Source organism: Puma concolor, chromosome A1, assembly GCF_028749965.1.
Source record: "Puma concolor isolate L17-30 chromosome A1, mPumCon1.1.hap2, whole genome shotgun sequence".
In the NCBI taxonomy this organism is placed as follows: domain Eukaryota; kingdom Metazoa; phylum Chordata; class Mammalia; order Carnivora; family Felidae; genus Puma; species Puma concolor.
This window is the reverse complement of record NC_141667.1, coordinates 205,646,490-205,666,026: the sequence shown is the minus strand read 5'-3', so window position 1 is coordinate 205,666,026 and position 19,537 is coordinate 205,646,490. Positions and strand designations below refer to the sequence as shown.

The 19,537-nt window shown below is 39.2% G+C and overlaps 1 protein-coding gene across 5 annotated transcripts in view; it reads left to right on the top strand.

The window, feature by feature from the left end:
* Positions 1–187: 187 nt before the first annotated feature.
* Positions 188–19,537, top strand: part of TDRD3 (tudor domain containing 3) — a 162,090-nt gene continuing 142,740 nt past the window's right edge. For 3 of the 5 annotated variants that reach the window (XM_086710860.1, XM_086710868.1, XM_086710876.1), the window contains exon 1: positions 188–322. In XM_086710860.1, the coding sequence (XP_086566986.1) occupies positions 282–322 (41 nt within the window). In that variant the 5' untranslated portion in view covers positions 188–281. The remainder of the gene's footprint in view (positions 323–19,537) is intronic. The other 2 variants (XM_086710884.1, XM_086710896.1) reach the window with 1 other exon arrangement.

Below are 19,537 nucleotides of genomic sequence, written 5' to 3'. Positions count from 1 at the left end.
GCGGGGGAGGAACAAGGCCTCCGGCGGGCTGCAACTACCAAGCTCCACGCCAGGCCTGCCCCTGCGGCCGCTCGGAAAACGCGGCGAGTGGAACCCGCACGCGGAAGCGCCGGCCGCACTGAGCATGCCCAGTTGCAGAGCCGACCAGAGGAGTTTTTTTTTTTCTTTTCTTTTCTTTCGTTTTTTTTTTTTTTTTTTTTTTTTTGGTCTCAAGTAGGAGGCCTACCCCCCCCACCCCCACCCCCAGCCCCCCACCCCCACCCCCGACCTAAGCAGCTACCATGTCTGAGGTCCCCGGCGCGGCGTTGTCCCAGGCGGGTTGGTAAGTGGCAAGTCCCGCCGGCCGCCCGGCCGCGGGCGCGGGCCGGGGCCCCGAGGAGGGTTGGGGTTGGGGGCGGTGGGTACGTGTCGGGGTAGGCGGAGGCCGCCGCCTGCCCCCGGCCTCTCTCCGGGCCCTCCGGGCCGGCTCCGCCCCCGGCGCCACGCGGAGCCGAGCGAGTCCCCCAGCTCCCCTCGGGGCGGCGGCGGCGGCGGCGCGGCCTGGGCCCCGGGCGGCGGGCGGCGGGTCGGGGAGAGGCCGGGGGGCCGCTGGCAGAGCAGGCAGGGCGGCCGGCGGCCCAGGCCCGAGCGGATCCGCCCGATAGGACCTGCCGCGCCGTGCGCGCCGCTCCGGGTGGTGTTGCTGCGGCGGGACGAGGGGAGGCGAGGGCTGGAGAACCGTGTGCGGCGGAGAGGGGCGAGCGCGGCCGGAGCCCGCGGGCCCACGGGCCCGCGGGAAGTTGAGGGTCGACCCAAGCAAAGCCTGTGCGGCTGCCTGGGCCGCCGCTTCTTTTCCGTAATTTCGGAGTAGTGTACCGACCGGTGTGAAGCTGCCCTCCGTGGCACACTCACAACTTCTGAAGCTAAGAATGACCTCCTTGTCGACTCGTGTGGGTGCTCCGTAGAACTTTTCTTGAAGCGATGGCAGTGTTCTGATTTTTAGACACGTTTCACGTCAAGATTTTAACATCTGAGAGCAACAAAAAATTATGCGAAATTAAGCCGTTTCTGAAACTGAGGTCATTGCAGTTGTTAACATTGTTTAATTTAGTAACGCTTTTCCAGGCCTTCATAGGCACAGAGAGGAGAGGTAGGAAGGATGAAAAAGATTTGCCCCTGCTCTCTGGCAGTTCACTCTCTTAGGGAAAAGAGCAGAGAGGGAGGCATTCAAAGAACGAACACAAAAACGGAGACAGTGGCAAACTGTACAGAGGGGCAGGCAAATGTGCTATGGAATTGGAGGGGAAGGAGAGCTCACTTCCTAGAGAAGTGGGTTTTGAAAGACGGCGAGGAAAGGGCTTTCTAGGCAGAGCCACTGGAGATGCAACACAGAAGTAGGGAAGCGCTTATTGGTTTGCAGAACTGACACTAGATCCTTGTGGTTCGTGGAAGTAGGAGGGTGTCCAGTGAGGCTTAAGACCCGAAAGGTTGGGCCAGATTTAACACCTGTATTTTGAAGAGGGGGCTTCTGGCTGTTCAGGTTAGAAGACTAGCACAGAACTGTTAAAAGCAACTTTACCTATCTAGAAAGTGGTGGAGCTGAAAGGTGAGCACAGGGGGGCTGGTACTTCCCACTGTTATGCGTTGTTCCTACAGTTTTTCCGTGAACACCATTAGCATAACAGACTGTGGAGTTAAAAGCTAACCCTACCCAGTTTTACTTTTGTTCTGGAATTTCTACCTTCAGTTTCTTTACCTCAAAGGATGTATTGAAGAATCTTGGGTCACTCTTCGTTTTATTATTATTATTATTATTATTATTATTATTATTATTATTAAAGTTTCTTTATTCAGAGAGAGAGAAAGCACGCAAGCATGGGAGGGGCAGAGAGAATCCCAAGCAGGCTCCAAGCTGTCCACACAGGGCTGAATTTAGGACCCAATCTCAGGAATCATGAGCTGAGGTGAAGTTGGATGCTTAATTGCCAGAGCCACTCAGGCGCCTCCTTGGATCACTCTTCTATTTCAGTTTTTTTCCCATGCTTCGTTAGATTGAGCCTTAGTTCTTCAACCTAGTGATACAACTTCAGGTACAAACTTGGTCTTTTACTTCTTTCCAACATGACCCCACCTCCTTTAGAAAGGCTAGTCTTATATTTTGGTTCCAAACACATACTAAATTGTTCTTTTTTGGTTTTGGACCCTAAACTCCATAAGGGTGGGGAACTATAACTGATTTTTCTGTGTATTTTTGGTGCCAGGGAGCCACTACAGTGTAGGTTTTCAGTAAAGTCTCATACAACTGACCTTGGGATGCCCCTGCCAATTAGAATTCAGACCCTGCCAATCAGACTGCTAGCAGGGGTTTCCACCCAATCTTAGATAGAGTGCCTCCCTTTGTTATAAAGCTAAAGGAATGTTATATTGTAACATTTGTTACTTTATATCACAAATTATCTGTTTAACATGTTTCTTTTTCCACCAGATTTCTGTTGCTTTTGTAAGGCAGTGACTAATGAAGGCAATAGTAAGCCATGGGTCTAATAAGACTGTTTTTCTAGGAATTTTGGAGTTACATGTAATTCCTAATGGGTCTTGAATGGGTTAGATTTGTGCCAAACAAAAGGATCTCCTAGGCGTTCAGGTGGCCTGTATAGATCTTACATTTAAGTACAGACTTACTATGTTAAAATACAGAATTTCAAATGTTTAGGCAGAGAAGAGTACTAGAAGGAGAATTGATGACCAAAGAGTACCTCTGACCAGTTTATTCCAGTTCTGATATTCTCAGTTTCCTCTAACTCTTGAGATTCTCTGTTATTGTCACTGACAAAACCATTTTTCTTAGTACTTAATCTATTCACTTAATGACTTGTAGGACTTAAAAAGAAATAGATGCTAACCTAAACTATTAAATCCTTTCTATTATCTTCACCTAAAACAATAGGTTAGGGTAATATCTTATGCCAAAAAAGCTTAGGTTTCTAATCTATTATTCCAGTTTGTTATTTTCTGAGTATTTTTCCCCCTCCTAAGTCCTGAATCTTCATTAGAACCCCCACAAAATCAATATTTTAAAATATAACTCCAACAGTAGCCACCCTGGCAGACTTTACAATAATTTTTTTCTTTAGTGATGAGTAGCATAGAAAACATCAGGTTTTGCTGATTTGAACTTTAAAACTTTCAGGGACTTACACAGTATGGTGATTATGTTTAAATAATGCACTAAATAGTACATTGATCTTTTGTGGTACTTAGTTATGTGTGGAATAGACTTCAGTATGAGAGGAGATTTTACTTAATTTGTCTAGATAACAGATTTACTTAATACCTTTTTGGTTTTTCTCCTTGGAGAATCCCTTAAGGGGGATTTGTATATTTCTACTAACCATTTGAATCTTTAAAATTTTTATAGAAATGTCAATCTTTTGAAATTTTTATTTATTTTAAAGTTTATTCATTTTGAGAGAGCGAGCGGGCGTGGGAGAGAGTATCCCAAGTAGGCTCCACAGTGTCAGGAAGGAGCCCATTTTGGGGCTCCAACTCAGGAACCCAGGAGATCATGACCTGAACTGAAATCAAGAGTCAGATGCCCTACCGACTTTCAAAAGGTGCCCCAACCTTTTGAAACTTTAAAAAAATAGAAACATGTTAGAACACAATTAGTTGTGATTTTGTTTTTGAAAAGGTGGAGCGCCTGGGTAGCTCAGTCAGTTAAGCGTTTGACTTTGGCTTTAGGTCATGATCTCATGGTCCCTGGGTTTGTGCTGACAGCTCAGAGCCTGGGGCCTGCTTCTGATTTTTGTGTCTCCCTCTCTCTCTGCCCCTCCCCTGCTTGTGCTGTCTCTATCTCTGTCTGTGTCTCTCTCAAAAATAAATAAACATTTAAAAAAATGAATGAAAAAAAAAAAAGAAAAGGTATTTTCCATAGAATTAGTGGTGGTATAGCTTAATGTCTTCAGGTGCGGATGAAGAAACTGAAGCACCACGGGAATCAAAAATTTCCTCAGTTACAAGTAGCAGAACCAAGAATAGAGCCCAAACGGGCGGAATAAAGATTCAAAACTCATTTCCATCAAGCCATGGTGACCACTTCTAATTTAAATTGTTGATAAAAAAAAATGATACATTTTAAAATAGAAAATTGGATTTAAGCGTTTTGTGGTGTGTAAATTTACTTTCTTCTTTGGGAAAGATAAAGTGCTTATGCTGAGGAATGGTGATTTTGGAAACAAAGAAACCTTTATCTTGCAGTGGCTCACCTAAGGGCTGATTAGGGTTATCTGAAAATCTGGTTAATTGTGTATTTTTCTAAGTCTGAGAATAAGGTCTGAAAAAGTAAGACACTATATTGTATGTCTTTGCCTTACTCAGCAGTTTGGAGTTGAAGACACCATAAGGTAGCATTAGAAATAGTGTGTTTCCATTTGTATTATGAACATAATTTCTGAGAAACTCCAGGTTTCTAACATAACAAGGCTTAGCCAGGTTGTGCTCTGGGATTTTTGTTTTTGTGTTTTGGTGAGGAGGGCAGGGTTAGAGGGAAAATAGAAGGATGAACACAAAGGTCTTCTTACCTTGTTTGCCTTGAATTTCACCTTCCCTTTTGGATTCTCTCTCTTTGATGACTGGTGCTACGACCACACTGACCATCCTCTGGCCCAAGTGTATACTCCTCTCCCTTTCTTTCACCTTGAGACACCTAAGAAAGATGATAGCTTGTAACAGTCTTTATCAAAATTTAGTGCTGAAGAAGAACAACTTTGATATATATTTAGATGGATATAGTCCATCTACAAGTTCTGTCCATTTATTATTTAGGAAGCACAGTGGCAGTATGGCTATAAAGTGAATGCTGTCTTGTCTTGAAGGGGGCCTGCCCTATTCCACATGTTGCCTTGAGAATGATATTTCAAAGTGGTACTTCAGGACATTTTGCTGGAATTTGTAATTCCTGACTTTTAACCTGGCCACAGAGGGAGAGCTTCTTTTCCCATTCCATCACGTGGAAGCTTCCTTCCAAATACATTAATGGTCATGACCAAGAAAGTCAGATTCCTGTCCTGTAGTCCACCCTGCACCTTTCTTGTATGGTTTCTGTTTTCTGAGAGACACAACACTTCCTCAGGAGACTGCTGGTCATTGATCCCAGTCTTTAAGTGAAAAGCAACCTGGGGCACCAGGTTCTGCAGTCGGTTCAGCGTCCTACTTCCGCTCAGGTCATGATCTCGTGGCTTGTGGGTCTGAGCCCCATGTCAGGCTCTGCGCTGATTGTGTCTCCCTCTCTCTGCCCCTCCCCCGCTCACATCTGTCTCTCTCTCTCTCTCTCTCTCTCTCTCTCTCTCAAAAATAAACATAAAAAAATGAAAGAAAAAAAAAAAGAAAAGCAACCTTTGCAGTACCATCAATATAAGTATACCTTTATGCACTACACTGTTGATAATAGTCAGACAATAAGAGTTTATACAAAGAGTATGTGAAATTTTGCTCCCTTATATTCCAACATAATTCTTAGACATAAGTACATTTGTAAAGGATATTAGTAGTTCTTTAGAAGGTTGTACATTAAGTGCAGGATATTTTATTATCTAAAATTATATTCTATCATTACCACTTTGATATAAACATACTCTTGGTATACTCTTTTGGAAAGGATAAGAACCATGAACACACTTTTTAGCTGAAACAATAATAGATCATGTTCAAGAACATTAGAAGAAACCAGTTGATTTATATTTTGGTTTCAGGGGACTTATCAGAGACCTCCTATTTTGAAACATTTCCCATTTCTTTAATGAGCATTTGTAACTATCTCTTTGGTTTACCTTGTTTGTGAAATTATAGTTCAACAGTAATAAGCCTTGTTGACCTTCTGCCTCAAAATATGTTACACATTGCCTGGCAGCTTCTGATACTATAAAGTGCTAAAAAAAATGACTGGATATTCTGTTAAACTGTGCAAGTTTTCAGGTTTCAAGGTGCTGTTTGCAGTGATTTTTTTTTTGGTGAATAACCTATAAATCTAGTTTCAACTGCCTGTAGACTTGACTGCCTCAAGCATAAAGGGGGTATAAAAAGAAACTTGCTACCTCAGCAAGTTGAAAATAATTTTCTCCTCTCACACAGCAGCATTTGCTAAATCAAGTAAAAATTACATAGTAACATTTCAAGAACCATAAAAATATAACTATATCAACTTTTTTGGTTTATGTTTTCTCCTTTTGACAAAAGAATATTGGCATTTTGACTTACCATGTTGCAGTTAAGTCCCAACTATTTAGAAACTGTGATTTTTTTGTAAGATGTAGGCTCTGGAAGTAGCTGAAGAAGACTTTGCCTCCAGATGATCTTTAGAAGAAGTAGACTGCACTCCCAACAATGCAAAAATTTTTGTGTAAAAATTGAGAAACATTTTTATGAGGTCATAGAATGAAAACAAAAGCAGAGAAGAGGGGGCAAGAAATATGTGGTGATAACATAAAATGTTAACAAGGGTGTCAAATCAAGGATACTGAGAGCAGAAAGGAAGCACACTGGTGATATAGAGAAGGAGGAAAGAACCACATCGTGCTCCAGGACTGGACAGAGCCTACCTGTACCTTATTACTATAACCCCTATAGGTTTCACACCCTGACTTGATAGGTGTAAGTCTGTGTGCATGCATGAGCAGTTTTTATACTTATTACAGTTTCACAGCCTTTAAAGTGGAGACAGATAGCTACCCTCATCTTAGGATGGTGCTGCTGAAGATATGGTATCTTTACAACAATAAGTAAGTCTCTGCAATAATGCAGAGAAAGATGTAACCCTATATAGTAATGTGTGTACTGAAATACACGTAGTAAATGTTTATGCATCTTGTACACAAGGCACTGTTTGTTTTGGTGATGATATACTAGTTGGTCAGAATTTAAACATGTCATATACTGGTATTTTGCTTGAGAAGTCTGGGAAGCTTTTCAGAACTAGTGCTGTATAAGCAGGGCATGTTATATACGCCATCTCACATGGTGTCTAGTCTTTGTCTAGGGAAAAAACAAGGCAGATTCACTAACACATTCATTCAACAAATAATTATTAAACATCTTGCTGTGGCAGACTCTTTAGTTCAATCAGATGTAGTCTTAAGGGGAGAAAGCCATTAATTACTTCAAACATTGCACCTGTAAAGTACACTAGAAATGAAAAGGGACATGGTTCTAGATGAGCTTATAGAAGGGAAATTTGGTGTCTTTGTGGTGGTCAGAGAATGCTTCCCTGAGATCTGGAGGATGAGTGGGAATTAAATAGACTAAGTAAGGGTAAAGCAGCATATGCAGAGTTCATAGGGCAGTAAGGAACATGGTGAGTACAAAGGTCTGAAGGACCAGGATGAGTGGAGGGCAAGACAGAGGTGGTATAGTGAGGCGGAACTGGGAGACACTTAGGGTCTGGATCATGTAGCTCAGGCCTTGTTTTTATTCTGGAGGCAGTAGAAATCAGTTGGAAAGTTTTATCAGGGGTTGGGATGGTTGAAGTAGGGATGACATCATAGTTAGATGTTGAGAAATGCTTGCATTGAAGAAAATGGCTCAGAGCTTGGCTTGAGTAGAGTGGTAGAATGGTGGTGATGATTGCGATGGAGAACAGAGATTGATTTGATTGGTATTTGAGAGGTCAAATGGACAGAACTTTTAGATGGACTATATCCATCTAAATATACGCATCTATATAGGGGAAAGAGAGAGAAGGAGGTGTCAAGGGGTTGATTTCTGGGTTTCTGGCTTGTATACCTAAATTGATTACAGTATGGTTAGATAGGGAGTCTTAGAAAAGGAGTACATTTTTGAGGGGTGGATCATGAATTGAAGTTGGACATTATTTGAGTACGAGGTGCCTTTGAGTCATCTAAAGTAAGATGTCAATTAGATATTAGGAAATACTAATCTTGCACTAGGAAGAAGACTGGATTAGAGATATAAATATGGAGTCACTTGGGTATAGCTGATGACTGAAGTAGTGCATGGATGAGATCATCTAAGGCTGCACTTTCCAGTACAGTAGACATTAGCCACATGTGGTTACTGAATACTTGAAATATGTCTAATCCAAATTTGCATGTGATGTAAATGTAAAATACACACCAGGTTGGGAAGACTTAGTACCAAAAAAGGATATAAATATCTCTCATTCATTTTTATATTGTTTGCATATTGAAATAATGCCATCACTATATTGTGTTAAAATATATTATTAAATTAATTGCCCATGTTTCTCTTTACTTTTTAAAATGTGACTACCAGAAAATTTAAAATTACGTATGTGGCTTGCATTACATTTCTATTAGATAGCACCTATCAGTGATCTAAAAATCAAACTTTAAATAAGAAGAGGCTAGGTGCAAGCACTGAGGAATTTCAGCATTAAAAATTTTTTTAATGTATTTTTTAATTTTTTTACATACATTTATTTTTGAGAGACAGAGCATGAGCAGGGGAGGGGCAGAGAGAGAGGGAGACACAGAATCCGAAGCAGGCTCCAGGCTCCGAGCTGTCAGCACAGAGCCGGACGCGGGGGCTCAAACCCACAAACCACGAGATCATGACCTGAGCTGAAGACGCTCAACCAAGTAAGCCACTCAGGCACCCGGGAATTTCAGCATTTTAAAGGAGACTTAGCTTTTTAGGAGCTGCAGGGCAGGGCGGGGGAGCATTGGAATATGAAATCAGTGACTTTTCTGAAAAGAGAAAATGGATATGTCTTTAAGAGTTCTGTGATAAGATTATTTGCTTAGGTCAGTATTGGATTACTGGATTGGATTATTAGAGACTCAGAGCAGTTTTTAAAAACATTTTTTATTTTTTAAATTAAAAAAAAATTTTTTAACGTTTATTTATTTTTGAGACAGAGAGAGACAGAGCATGAACGGGGGAGGGGCAGAGAGAGAGGGAGGCACAGAATCGGAAACAGGCTCCAGGCTCTGAGCCATCAGCCCAGAGCCCGACGCGGGGCTCGAACTCGCAGACCACGAGATCGTGACCTGACTTAAGTCGGACGCTTAACCGACTGAACCACCCAGGCGCCCCTAAAAACATTTTTTAAAACTTCAGACATTTGAAGGTCTCTTTTTTTAATTCCCCCCCCCCAAATCCCCTTAAAACTCCTGTAAATATAAAATGCTTATAAAATTCAGCTGCAACTTTTCAGAAGACAGTCAGTCTATAATGGATATTAAGTGAAGAAAGATATTAAGAAAAAAATTTTTTTATTCTATTAAATTCCTAGGCAGGACCTTGAGAAGTTTGAAAATTAATAAATTTTTAAAAATACAGAATATGAAACATTAAGCATAAATATTGATGGGGAAAAAACTTACATAAATTAAGCCAACAGTTTATAATGGAGTTAAGAATTAATTCAGTTTAAGTTTTGTTTTGGAAGAGAAATGGGGATGTATTTAAGCTTAAGTGTCTGGAAAGTTGGTAGATGATCATGATAAAGTTAGTGAAATAATTTTTCCTTTTGCCATTAATATATTCTAATATTGTTAGATCAAAAGAAATAAGTAAATATTTGGTTTTTCCAAATAGTTAAAATAGTTTGATTGATGTCTTATTTTGTAAGCTCCTGTAGGACGAGGATGAAGTCATATCTCTGAGGTGTTCTGGCATTTAGCGGCGTGCAGGGTCCACAGTAGGCATGTACATGCTTGTGGAATGAATGTTAGTACCATTGTAATTTAGTCTCAGTATGTTTCATCATACTGTTTTTGTGTTCTCCAGGAATATGAACCTTTTTAAGCCTTGTGTAGAGGAGAAAATTGTTACTTGTGAAATGAATGTTGTGAAATTTTAAAAACTAGTTTTATGAAAAAATGTAATTTTTACAGTAATGTAGGAAATAACCTGTTATACAAGCTTTCCCTATCTTTAAAAAATGTTTATTGTTTTAGGGGCGCCTGGGTGGCTCAGTCAATTGAACGTCTGACTTCAGCTCATGTCATGATCTCACAGTCCACGGGTTTGAGCCCCGCGTCGGGCTGTCAGTTCAGAGCCTGGACTCTGCTTCGGATTCTGTGTCTCCCTCTCACTGTGCTCCTCCCCCACTCACGCTCTCTATCAAAAAATGAATAAACCTTAAAAAAAATTTTAAAACATGTTTATTCTTTTCTTTTGAGAGAGAGAGAGAAAGAGCACGTGTGTGTGTGTGCAAGCACAGGAGCAGCAGAGGGGCAGAGAGAGAGAGGGAGAGAGAGAGAATCCCAAGCAGGCTCTGTGCTGTCAGCCCAGAGCCCCCAAGCAGGGTTCAATCCCACAGACCAAGAGATCATGACCTGAGCCGAAATCAAGAGTCTGATGCTTAACCCACTGAGCCACTAGCACCCCAAAGCTTTCTCTATTTATTGATATTTGCTTCTAACTGAATACAAACATACACACTTACAGATATGTTGATAACATTTCTTGCATGGGACAACCAACTGTTTTGGGAGGGGTTTGAAATGTTCTTTCTCAAACCAATGTTAATAGAAACTATTTTCAGAAGTTTGTATAAATTTTAGTATAAATTTGTCCTAGGTCCTAATTATTTCTTTACACTTTTGATATTTTATGGGATACTACAAATTTTTACTTTTCCTTTTGATGTTTCATAATTGCTTGTTATGTCGGGGTCCCTGGTTAGAAAGGCATTAGGAGAGGAGGTTATCATTCATTCTGTGGCCTTTGATGAGGCAGAGAAGTGGACGCTGGGACACTTCCCAGGTTATTAGGCTGGCATAAGGTTCCAGCCCACTGGGTTTTACGTGAGGACCCTGCCAAGCACAGGTTGCTCTTTTGTTAACTTTCAATTATGAACAACAGAAAAGGTCATATATATGTTACTAGTTAGGGGAAGGCCTTCTTCTCATTGGCCTTCCTCAGTTTACCAAACTCAGAATGGCACATACCATTGGCACTTTTTGCTTGAGCTGAGAGCCTAGGTTGGTATGCAGAGGCTTCTGTTCCCGGGAGTTTGCCAGATCTTTTGTCCAGGCTGCTTGCTGAATCTCTGTGTTTCACTCTACATTGTAACCGTGAGATTTCTCCAGGATTGTGTTAATTTGACTTCTTTCCTTAGTTATGCTTCTTGGTACAGGTTAGTACCCAGGCTCTGTCAGATTCCTCTTTGGACATTTTGAAGTTCTACAAGATCAGGATGTTGTTTTTCCTTATTTTGGTTGCTGCTGATAAATTTTTTGACCACTTTTTCTGGTTGTGGTTATGTGCTTTGTTTTTACTTTTTTTTTTTTCTTTATTGAGTTGATTACACATTTGTCAGAAGTCTTCATAAGCATATGTTAATTAGGTGTTTCCTTTCATTAAAAAATGAAACTATTTCATATACATATATTAAAAATATGATTGCTGCAACAATACCATGAAATTGTGTCTGTGTTTTACATCATTGCTGGTGCAAAATAACGATCCCAAATAACATTAACTTTGTCGGTAGACATATCTAGCTATTCTTTGCTACACAGAGACACCTGCCATTTTACTCAATAAATTTTCTACCAGTTATAAGGAAAAGATTTCTTTTGTAGGGATAATCCCCAATTGAAAGATGTCTTCATATAATTAGATGTAGCTTCTTAACAATGAGAGGTTAACATTCAGATTTTGTTTTGACATCATGAAAAAGTTAATCCAGTGTAGTGGTGTAAATGTTAATGGGTACAGAGTAATAATATTTAAATGATACATGACAGAAATCATAGCATGCTTTCTAGAGTCGGATTGTCTTGAAAGGGCAATAAGGCCTTGAACTTTTTTCCAATTTATACTTATGTGAATAAGCATTTATGTTGATATTATTTTAATTAAAATGTAAAACTGGCCTGAGGTATACCCTTCTTAATATTTACAAAACTTCTTTCTATTAGTTAGGTTGAAAGTTAGGCTGATATACAGAGACCCCACATTACAAAGGTCTAAAGAACATAGCCTTTTTTTTTTTTTATTTTTTTTTTTTTCCTCATCACAGAAAAACCCAGTGTTGGGGAATCTGCTTTGTGCTGTCATTTATGGACCCAAGTTCTTTCCATCTAACTTTAGTTGTCCCCTAACTCCTGCTACTCCAAGTGTGGTCCTAAGACCAGAATCATTAGCATTACCTGATACCTTGTTAGCAGTGTAGAGTCTCAGTCTCTACCACAGACCTACTGAATCAGCATCTGTATTTTAACAGGGTTCTCCTAGTGACTTTTTTGTACATTTGAGTTTGAGAAGCACTAGTGTTTTCATGCACATAGGGTAGCTGCGACATCAGGGTTTTAGTTAGCAGAAGGGAAAGGACAGCTGAGAGCCATAGAGTGAGTTCCCTGATGGGAAAGGTGGCACACATCACTTCCTTGGTTTCCAAGAACTTAATCTCACCTACCTAAAAGGCATTCTGGGAAATGTGGCCTAGCTCAGTGATTCTCAAGCTGTCTTCCAATTTTTAAAATTTCCAGTTTTTCACACATCACTACCTTTGTGAAGTACAACATCTTGCAGCAATGTCAGACTGCTTTTAGAATTTCTAAATGGCTTGCCTCAGTTTCTGTACATATTCCATCATGAAGCAGTAACAAAGAGTTTGAAGATTGGTACTGATCAGTGGACCACACTTGAAGTACTTCCCTTCTACCTGGACACATTTTGAATTTTTCACTTACTGATACTGTTCAAATTATGGTAAAGTTGTATGAATTTGGTATGAATGAATGAAGTGAAGCACTTTTTATTTTGTACTTTTGATTTGATTTAATTACTTGCTAATATTCTACTTTTTTTTTTATTTTTAGTGATGATCTGATGTGTGGAAAGGACTTTGCAGTTTGCAAAGCCCTCTTTCTCTAATTATATATCATTCTATAATAATAAGTAGGTTGTATGTATGTATTATATTTGCTTATAAAAGACGATTGCAAGCCTTCTTGGTTTAGTCATGTGGCTGATACCTAGTATGACACATTAAAGAGTGATCATGTTTGTATGAGAAAGTACCTTTCCACTGCATTTTGTTAACTTTCTTATACTTTTGGTTATGAAGTAATATTAGTTTATAGTTGGTGTTATGAGACTTATCTGTGCGGCTGTTATATTGGCTGACATTGCTTGACATGGTTTGAATTATTCCTGCCTAAACATGTTTTCATGAAAAATAAAATTGAATTGGACTGTTGGTGGTCTTTTAAAATGTTTTACTTTATCACAATAACTTTCATGTGTAAATTGAATTGTTTATCGTTACTGGTAATGCTATCCTGCCTTAAGCAAAAGTGTATTTAAAAGATGTATGATTATAGATTTCTATGTATCTAAGACATGTATTTTCAAAGTGGAAAAATAGGCTGTTTGACTGAATGTTTTTGTTATATTCAGCTTGCTTTTTGCTGTTATGGCTTGCCTGGTATTGCCCTGCAGCACCATTTTTTTTTTTTTCTTTTTTGCCTAAGTACCCGCTATGAGTGAACTAAGAAGTCAGCAGGATGTCAGCATTGTGAAAGAGGAATAAGCTTGCAAGCTTGAATTGATTTGTGTTTGAAACTGAGATTAGTAAATTACATGATTTAATTTTTTTTTTAACTTTTATTTATTTTTGAGAGAGACAGAGACAGAGTGCGAGTTGGGGAGAGCAGAGAGAGAGGGAGACACAGAATCTGAAGCAGGCTCCAGGCTCTGAGCTGTCAGCACAGGGCCTGGTGCAGGACTCAAACACACGAACTGTGAGATCCTGACCTGAGCCGAAGTCGGCTGCTTAGCCCACTGAGCCACCCAGGTGCCCCCGTAAATTACATGATTTTACATAGTTAATTCATATTAGAATTAGTAGTTAATTAGAATTATATCACAAAACTGGGTTTTCATGAGTGATTACTTTGAAAAGAGAGTGGTTGTGAAAACAAAACTCTGTGTTCTTGATTTTCAGTTAAATTTATACCTACTTTTTTTTTTTTTTTTTTTTTTTATTAATTTTAAGCGTTAATTGAAGTATAGTTGACACACAAATATACCTGATATGGTTTGTGTTAAAAGCACGGGCTCTGAAGTCCAACTCTCTAGAACCAGGGTCAGTCCTGGTTCTGCCACTGATGAAATAACCTTGAGTACATTAATTAAACTGCTTGCTCCCTCAGTTTATTCATCTCTTAAATGGTGCCCATTGTAGCACCTAATCCATAGTATACTTATGAGGATTAATGAGTTAATACACACAAAGTGTTTCAGAACACTGCTTGTCGTATGCCGAGTGCCCAATAAATACTTGCACTCTTTCTATTGCGTGTTAAGCCTAGACTCTCATAACTTACTGTAGCCAGTAAATAAATTCATGTAATTTGCACATGTATGGATTTCTGAAATTGTGTTACCTTTGAAAAAAATGTGTTCTTTATTTTAGAATATATAGTCTCTTAAAGGGTTACCTTGATAAAGACAAAATCCTTATATCTTACGGGTTTCAATGTGGGTTTTGAATCTCATTATAAAGTATGTTTTAGCATTTGGTAGTCTTATAAATGTTGGTGCCTCAAATTAAAGATAAATAATACAGGTTGAATATTTCATATATTATTTTACTTGTACAGGAAGAATAGACATTTGAGAGAGAAAAACGTCAATATGCAATCTATTATTTTGGATATGAATTTAGTTAAGTCTCAGAAGCTGAAGGCAGGTAATTTAACATTCCTGTTGAAATGTCGCATTGTTATTAAGTATTTACCTTTTAGTGTTATAAATAAGGATTTTATTTAAGGAGCAATGGGATATCCTCCTTAAAAATTAAATGTCTGGAGCCAGTTATGTAATATGTAAATTTATGGAACAATATACTTTAAAAAAAATTTTTTTATGTTTTTATTTTATTTTTGAGACAGAGAGAGACAGAGCATGAGCAGGGGAGGAGCAGAGAGAGAGGGAGACACAGAATCCGAAGCAGGCTCCAGGCTCTGAGCTGTCAGCACAGAGCCCGATGCAGGGCTTGAACTCACAGACTGTGATATCATGACCTGAGCCGAAGTCGGATGCTTAACCGACCGAGCCACCCAGGCGCCCCAGAACAATATACTTTTTTAAAGATTAAATACATTTTTAAAGTACATTTTAAATACATTTTGAGTCAGGCTTAAAAAGGTTTTTTTTGGGGCGCCTGGGTGGCTCAGTCGGTTAAGTGTCCGACTTCAGCTCAGGTCACGATCTGGGTCCTGAGTTCGAGCCCCGCGTCGGGCTCTGGGCTGACGGCTCAGAGCCTGGAGCCTTCTTGCGATTCTGTGTCTCCCTCTCTCTCTGCCCCTCCCCCGTTCATGCTCTGTCTCTCTCTGTCTCAAAAATAAATAAACGTTAATTAAAAAAAAAAAGTTTTTTTAACGTTTGTTTATTTTTGAGAGACGGAGACAGAGCGTGAGTGGGGGAGGGGCAGAGAGAGAGGGAGGGAGACACAGAATCTGAAGCAGGATCCAGGCTCAGGGCTGTCAGCCCAGAGCCCGATGCGGGGTTCGAACTCAGGAACTGTGAGATCATGACCTGGGCTAAGTAGGACACTTAACTAACTGAGTCACCCAGGTGCCCTGATTATGGTTTTTAAAGAAAAAGGATTATATAGCTTTATCCTAAGTACAGAGTTGGCAGACTGTGGCCCAATTTGACCTTATGCTTACTTTTGTAAATAAAGTACTCATACACAGTTAGACCAGGCTTTTGTGCTGTGGACAGAGATCAGTAGTTGTGATAGAGATCCTATGGCCTGCAAAAATACCTACAAGTTTTACTATCTAGCCCTTTACAGAAAAAGTTTACTTAGCTTTACCCTAAGTAATTAGTGAGGTAGATTTATTAGTCAATTATTAGAAGAAGTTGGAATAAGTAGTACATGCTACTTATCCAGTATTTATCAAAAATAACTTTCTAAAACAACCACAATCCTTGTTTATATCCTTATTTGTAATGACTGGTATGAATGGAGCTGCCTCACAGATTAGTAAATCCTAACTATTTGATAGGAATGTGCCGGTACTGGTAGTGGGGCTTTCTATCAAATACAGAATTGTTAGGTGTTTTTGAAATGGTCTACTGATTTTAATAGAACTTTTCCATTATGTCCTAGGGCAGATAGAAATCCTTCATTGGTTTCAATTGAGAATTTCTGTCACACCTGGACAACTTTTGGATTTTATAGAAAACCTAGACTACAGATAGTTTTTATCAAATCAGTGTACTGCTTAAGGAGAGGAAACAGTGGATGTGAAGTTGAAAAACTTGTTAAAACATATCAGTCCTGTGTAAAATATAGAAGTCAGTCATTAAATAACACATTGGGTAACCAATCATACTTAAATTAACCTAATTTATTTGTAAGAAGCTGTTTTAGATTAGAAATAGAATTCATGACAAAAAAATTCATGCCTTGATAGGACAAAGATTGAAGATAAAGTTTTTAACAGTGTTCAGGGGATTAGGCACAAAGGGTCTAATAAGATCCAGTTTTTCAATATCCGTTCTTATACTCATTCATATGTTTCCTTTTTTGGAATGTGTCCTCAAACTTGTAGAGTTGCCGGTCCCACCATGTGGAGATTCATATTCACTGGGATCTATACACAATTTCCGTTTTTGACATTATTCTGATCATAGAAATTACGTTGCTGTTTCATCAGAACTTTTACACTTCATCTAGCCACGTTGGTATCCTGGGGTATAACTAGCACAGTGATAACAAGCAAATGTGCCATTTAACAAATGTAACCAGTAATAGGCAAATGCCATTACTGAGAAAACCAGACCCTGAATTTTAGCTAAATTAAATAGACTACTGCAATCTTGATGGCTCATCCACACACTTGAAAAATATCATAGTTTGGAAGAGTACATTAGTTTTTCTGTAAAAATCATGATTATTTTTACATATCATATTGTAAGATATGCAAATTGAATTGCTTTCTTTTCTCAAATGGCCAAGTTTTGTATGAATGACTTAATGGATTCCCTGTACCACCCTGGTGCAGGGATCCATTGAGAGTTTTAAATCAGGACCATGAAAAAATCAGATTTGCTGAGTTTACAAAGATCACTCTGGCTTTTATTTCAAAGATGGGTTGAGGGATTAATATTCTGGCAGGGACAATTTAAAGAAAAACAATCTTTAGAGATAAACTTCATCAATGAATTTTTTCTTAAGGGAAATTGAAGAAATGGAGAATTCTGGTTCTCTCTCAGTGCCTCTGACTTGTTTCTTTCCTCCCCAGCAATTTAAAAGTAAAATCAGCTAATACAACTTATTCTATTGGTGTTAGTGCTGACAGCTTTTTGATGTTTTTTGCTTTAGAGTTCTTAAATTTGTTGGATGCCTCAAAACTAAGGTATTTATTGGTTTTAAATTTTTTTTTTTCAACGTTTATTTATTTGGGACAGAGAGAGACAGAGCATGAACGGGGGAGGGGCAGAGAGAGAGGGAGACACAGAATCGGAAACAGGCTCCAGGCTCTGAGCCATCAGCCCAGAGCCCGACGCGGGGCTCGAACTCCCGGACCGTGAGATCGTGACCTGGCTGAAGTCGGACGCTTAACCGACTGCGCCACCCAGGCGCCCCTGGTTTTAAACACTATATAAAAATATAATACATATTTTTGTAAATAATGTATACTTGTATGAGATATATATGTTTATATTTATGTAAAAAAGCTTTAGAAGATAGGTATTTTGAAGTGTAAAGATTTTTTTGTTTAAAATTTTTTTTTTAAATGTTTATGTATTTTTGAGAAAGAGAGAGATAAGAGAACACGAGTGGGAGAGGGGCAGAGAAAGAGGAGACACAGAATCTGAAGCAGGCTCCAGGCTCTGAGCTGTCAGCACAGAGCCTGATGTGGGGCTCGAACTCACGAACCGTGAGATCATCATCTAAGTCAAAGTCGGACGCTGAACTGACTGAGCCACCCAGGCACCCCTGAGGGGTAAGGATTTTTAAAGGAAGATCAGGAAGACCTCATAATGTATTTCTTAGATCTAGATTTCTGAAGAAGAGCAGGAATGTTATTTTTTTTTTTTTAACTAATGATGTTTTAGGAGCATATTAATGAAAAAGTAGTCAGATGGGAATACTTGCTCTCACTTTTCTCATGACTGAGCTGATACAGTCAGCTATGGATTCCCTTCTTATTTTAGTGCTGTTTCCAAGCCAGTAGGTGAAGCTATATTTAAAACATTCATTTAATAAGTAAATATTCATTAAGCAAGACATTTTTCTTCAAGATCTGCATTTCCTTTTTAAGAGACTATTATATGTATTCCTTTTCTGGTATTTTTCTTTGTTTTGAAAGTCGCTTCAATGCTGAGCGCATGTATGACTGTGTTCATATGTAGAATTCTATCACCTACGCCTACCATTGCTTCTCTTTCCTGCTGTAGTCTGACATGTGCTACTGAGATGCTTTTGTTGAAGTTACCAGTGACCTCCCACTGAGGTACATTTCAGGCCTTTCCTAACTGACCTCTTTGCTGCATTGGAGAGTATTGGTCAACCCACTCCTTGAAATTCACTATTGTCTCCCTTAACACTGCAGAATTCTTGTTCTCTTTATCCTTCTTGATTCTTCATTTGCTGTCTTTTTATGGTATTCTTATCCCACCCTTCCCTGCCTTTTCTTACTCTCCCTGTTGGTACTACCAAAGTTCGGTTTTTATTCTACATTCTCATTCTTCTTACTTTAACTGATGAATCTCATTTGATTTCATATTTAGACTAGTTTCTACATGCTGATGATTCCTAAATCTGCCTAAACCTGTATTTTAAAATGTGACACATTTTGAAATACACAATTTGTATTATCTTGCTGTACAATTTGAACTAAGTATCATAAAGGCACCTCAGACTTCAGTGTTTCTAACTGTGCTTCTGTTTCTCAGAAGAATGTTTCCAAATTCTCTTTCTATTCTGGCTTAGTCGGTGGTACACTCATCTCACCAGTTACCTAAGAGTCTGTTTTACCTATTCTCTTATATTTAAATGATGAATCAGTCCTGCCTGTTTTACCTTTTGAGTATTTTTCCACTTCAGGCCTTCATTCTTGGGAGCACGTTAGTAGCTTCCTGATTGGTCTTCTTCCTCTCTCAAATCCATCTTTTTCAGGGCTGTTAGAATAAGTTCTTTAAAATGGCTGTTTAACCTTTAGATTTCTCTTCACCTGCAGGATGAAGTCTGTTTTCTTTACAAAGATTTGTGCAGCCTCTTGTTTATCTCTGGCCTCCTTTCTTGCTCCTTCCTCTCCATAGTTTCCATTCTAACAACATCTGCTCGTTGGTCTCTCATGTACATGGTATACTGGTTCCAATTATTGTGTCATGTCTCATCTTGCTGTTTCTGTCTTTAATGCACCATTTAAGTTAGTTGATTCTTTCCTTTCATTTGATTTATTTTTTAAATGTTTATTTATTTTGAGAGGGAGAGAGAGAGGCAGACAGAGAGAGGGAAGAGAGAGAATCCCAAGCAGGCTTTGCACTATCAGCACAGAGCCCCAGGTGGGACTCAGTCCCATGAACCCGTGAGATCATGACCTGA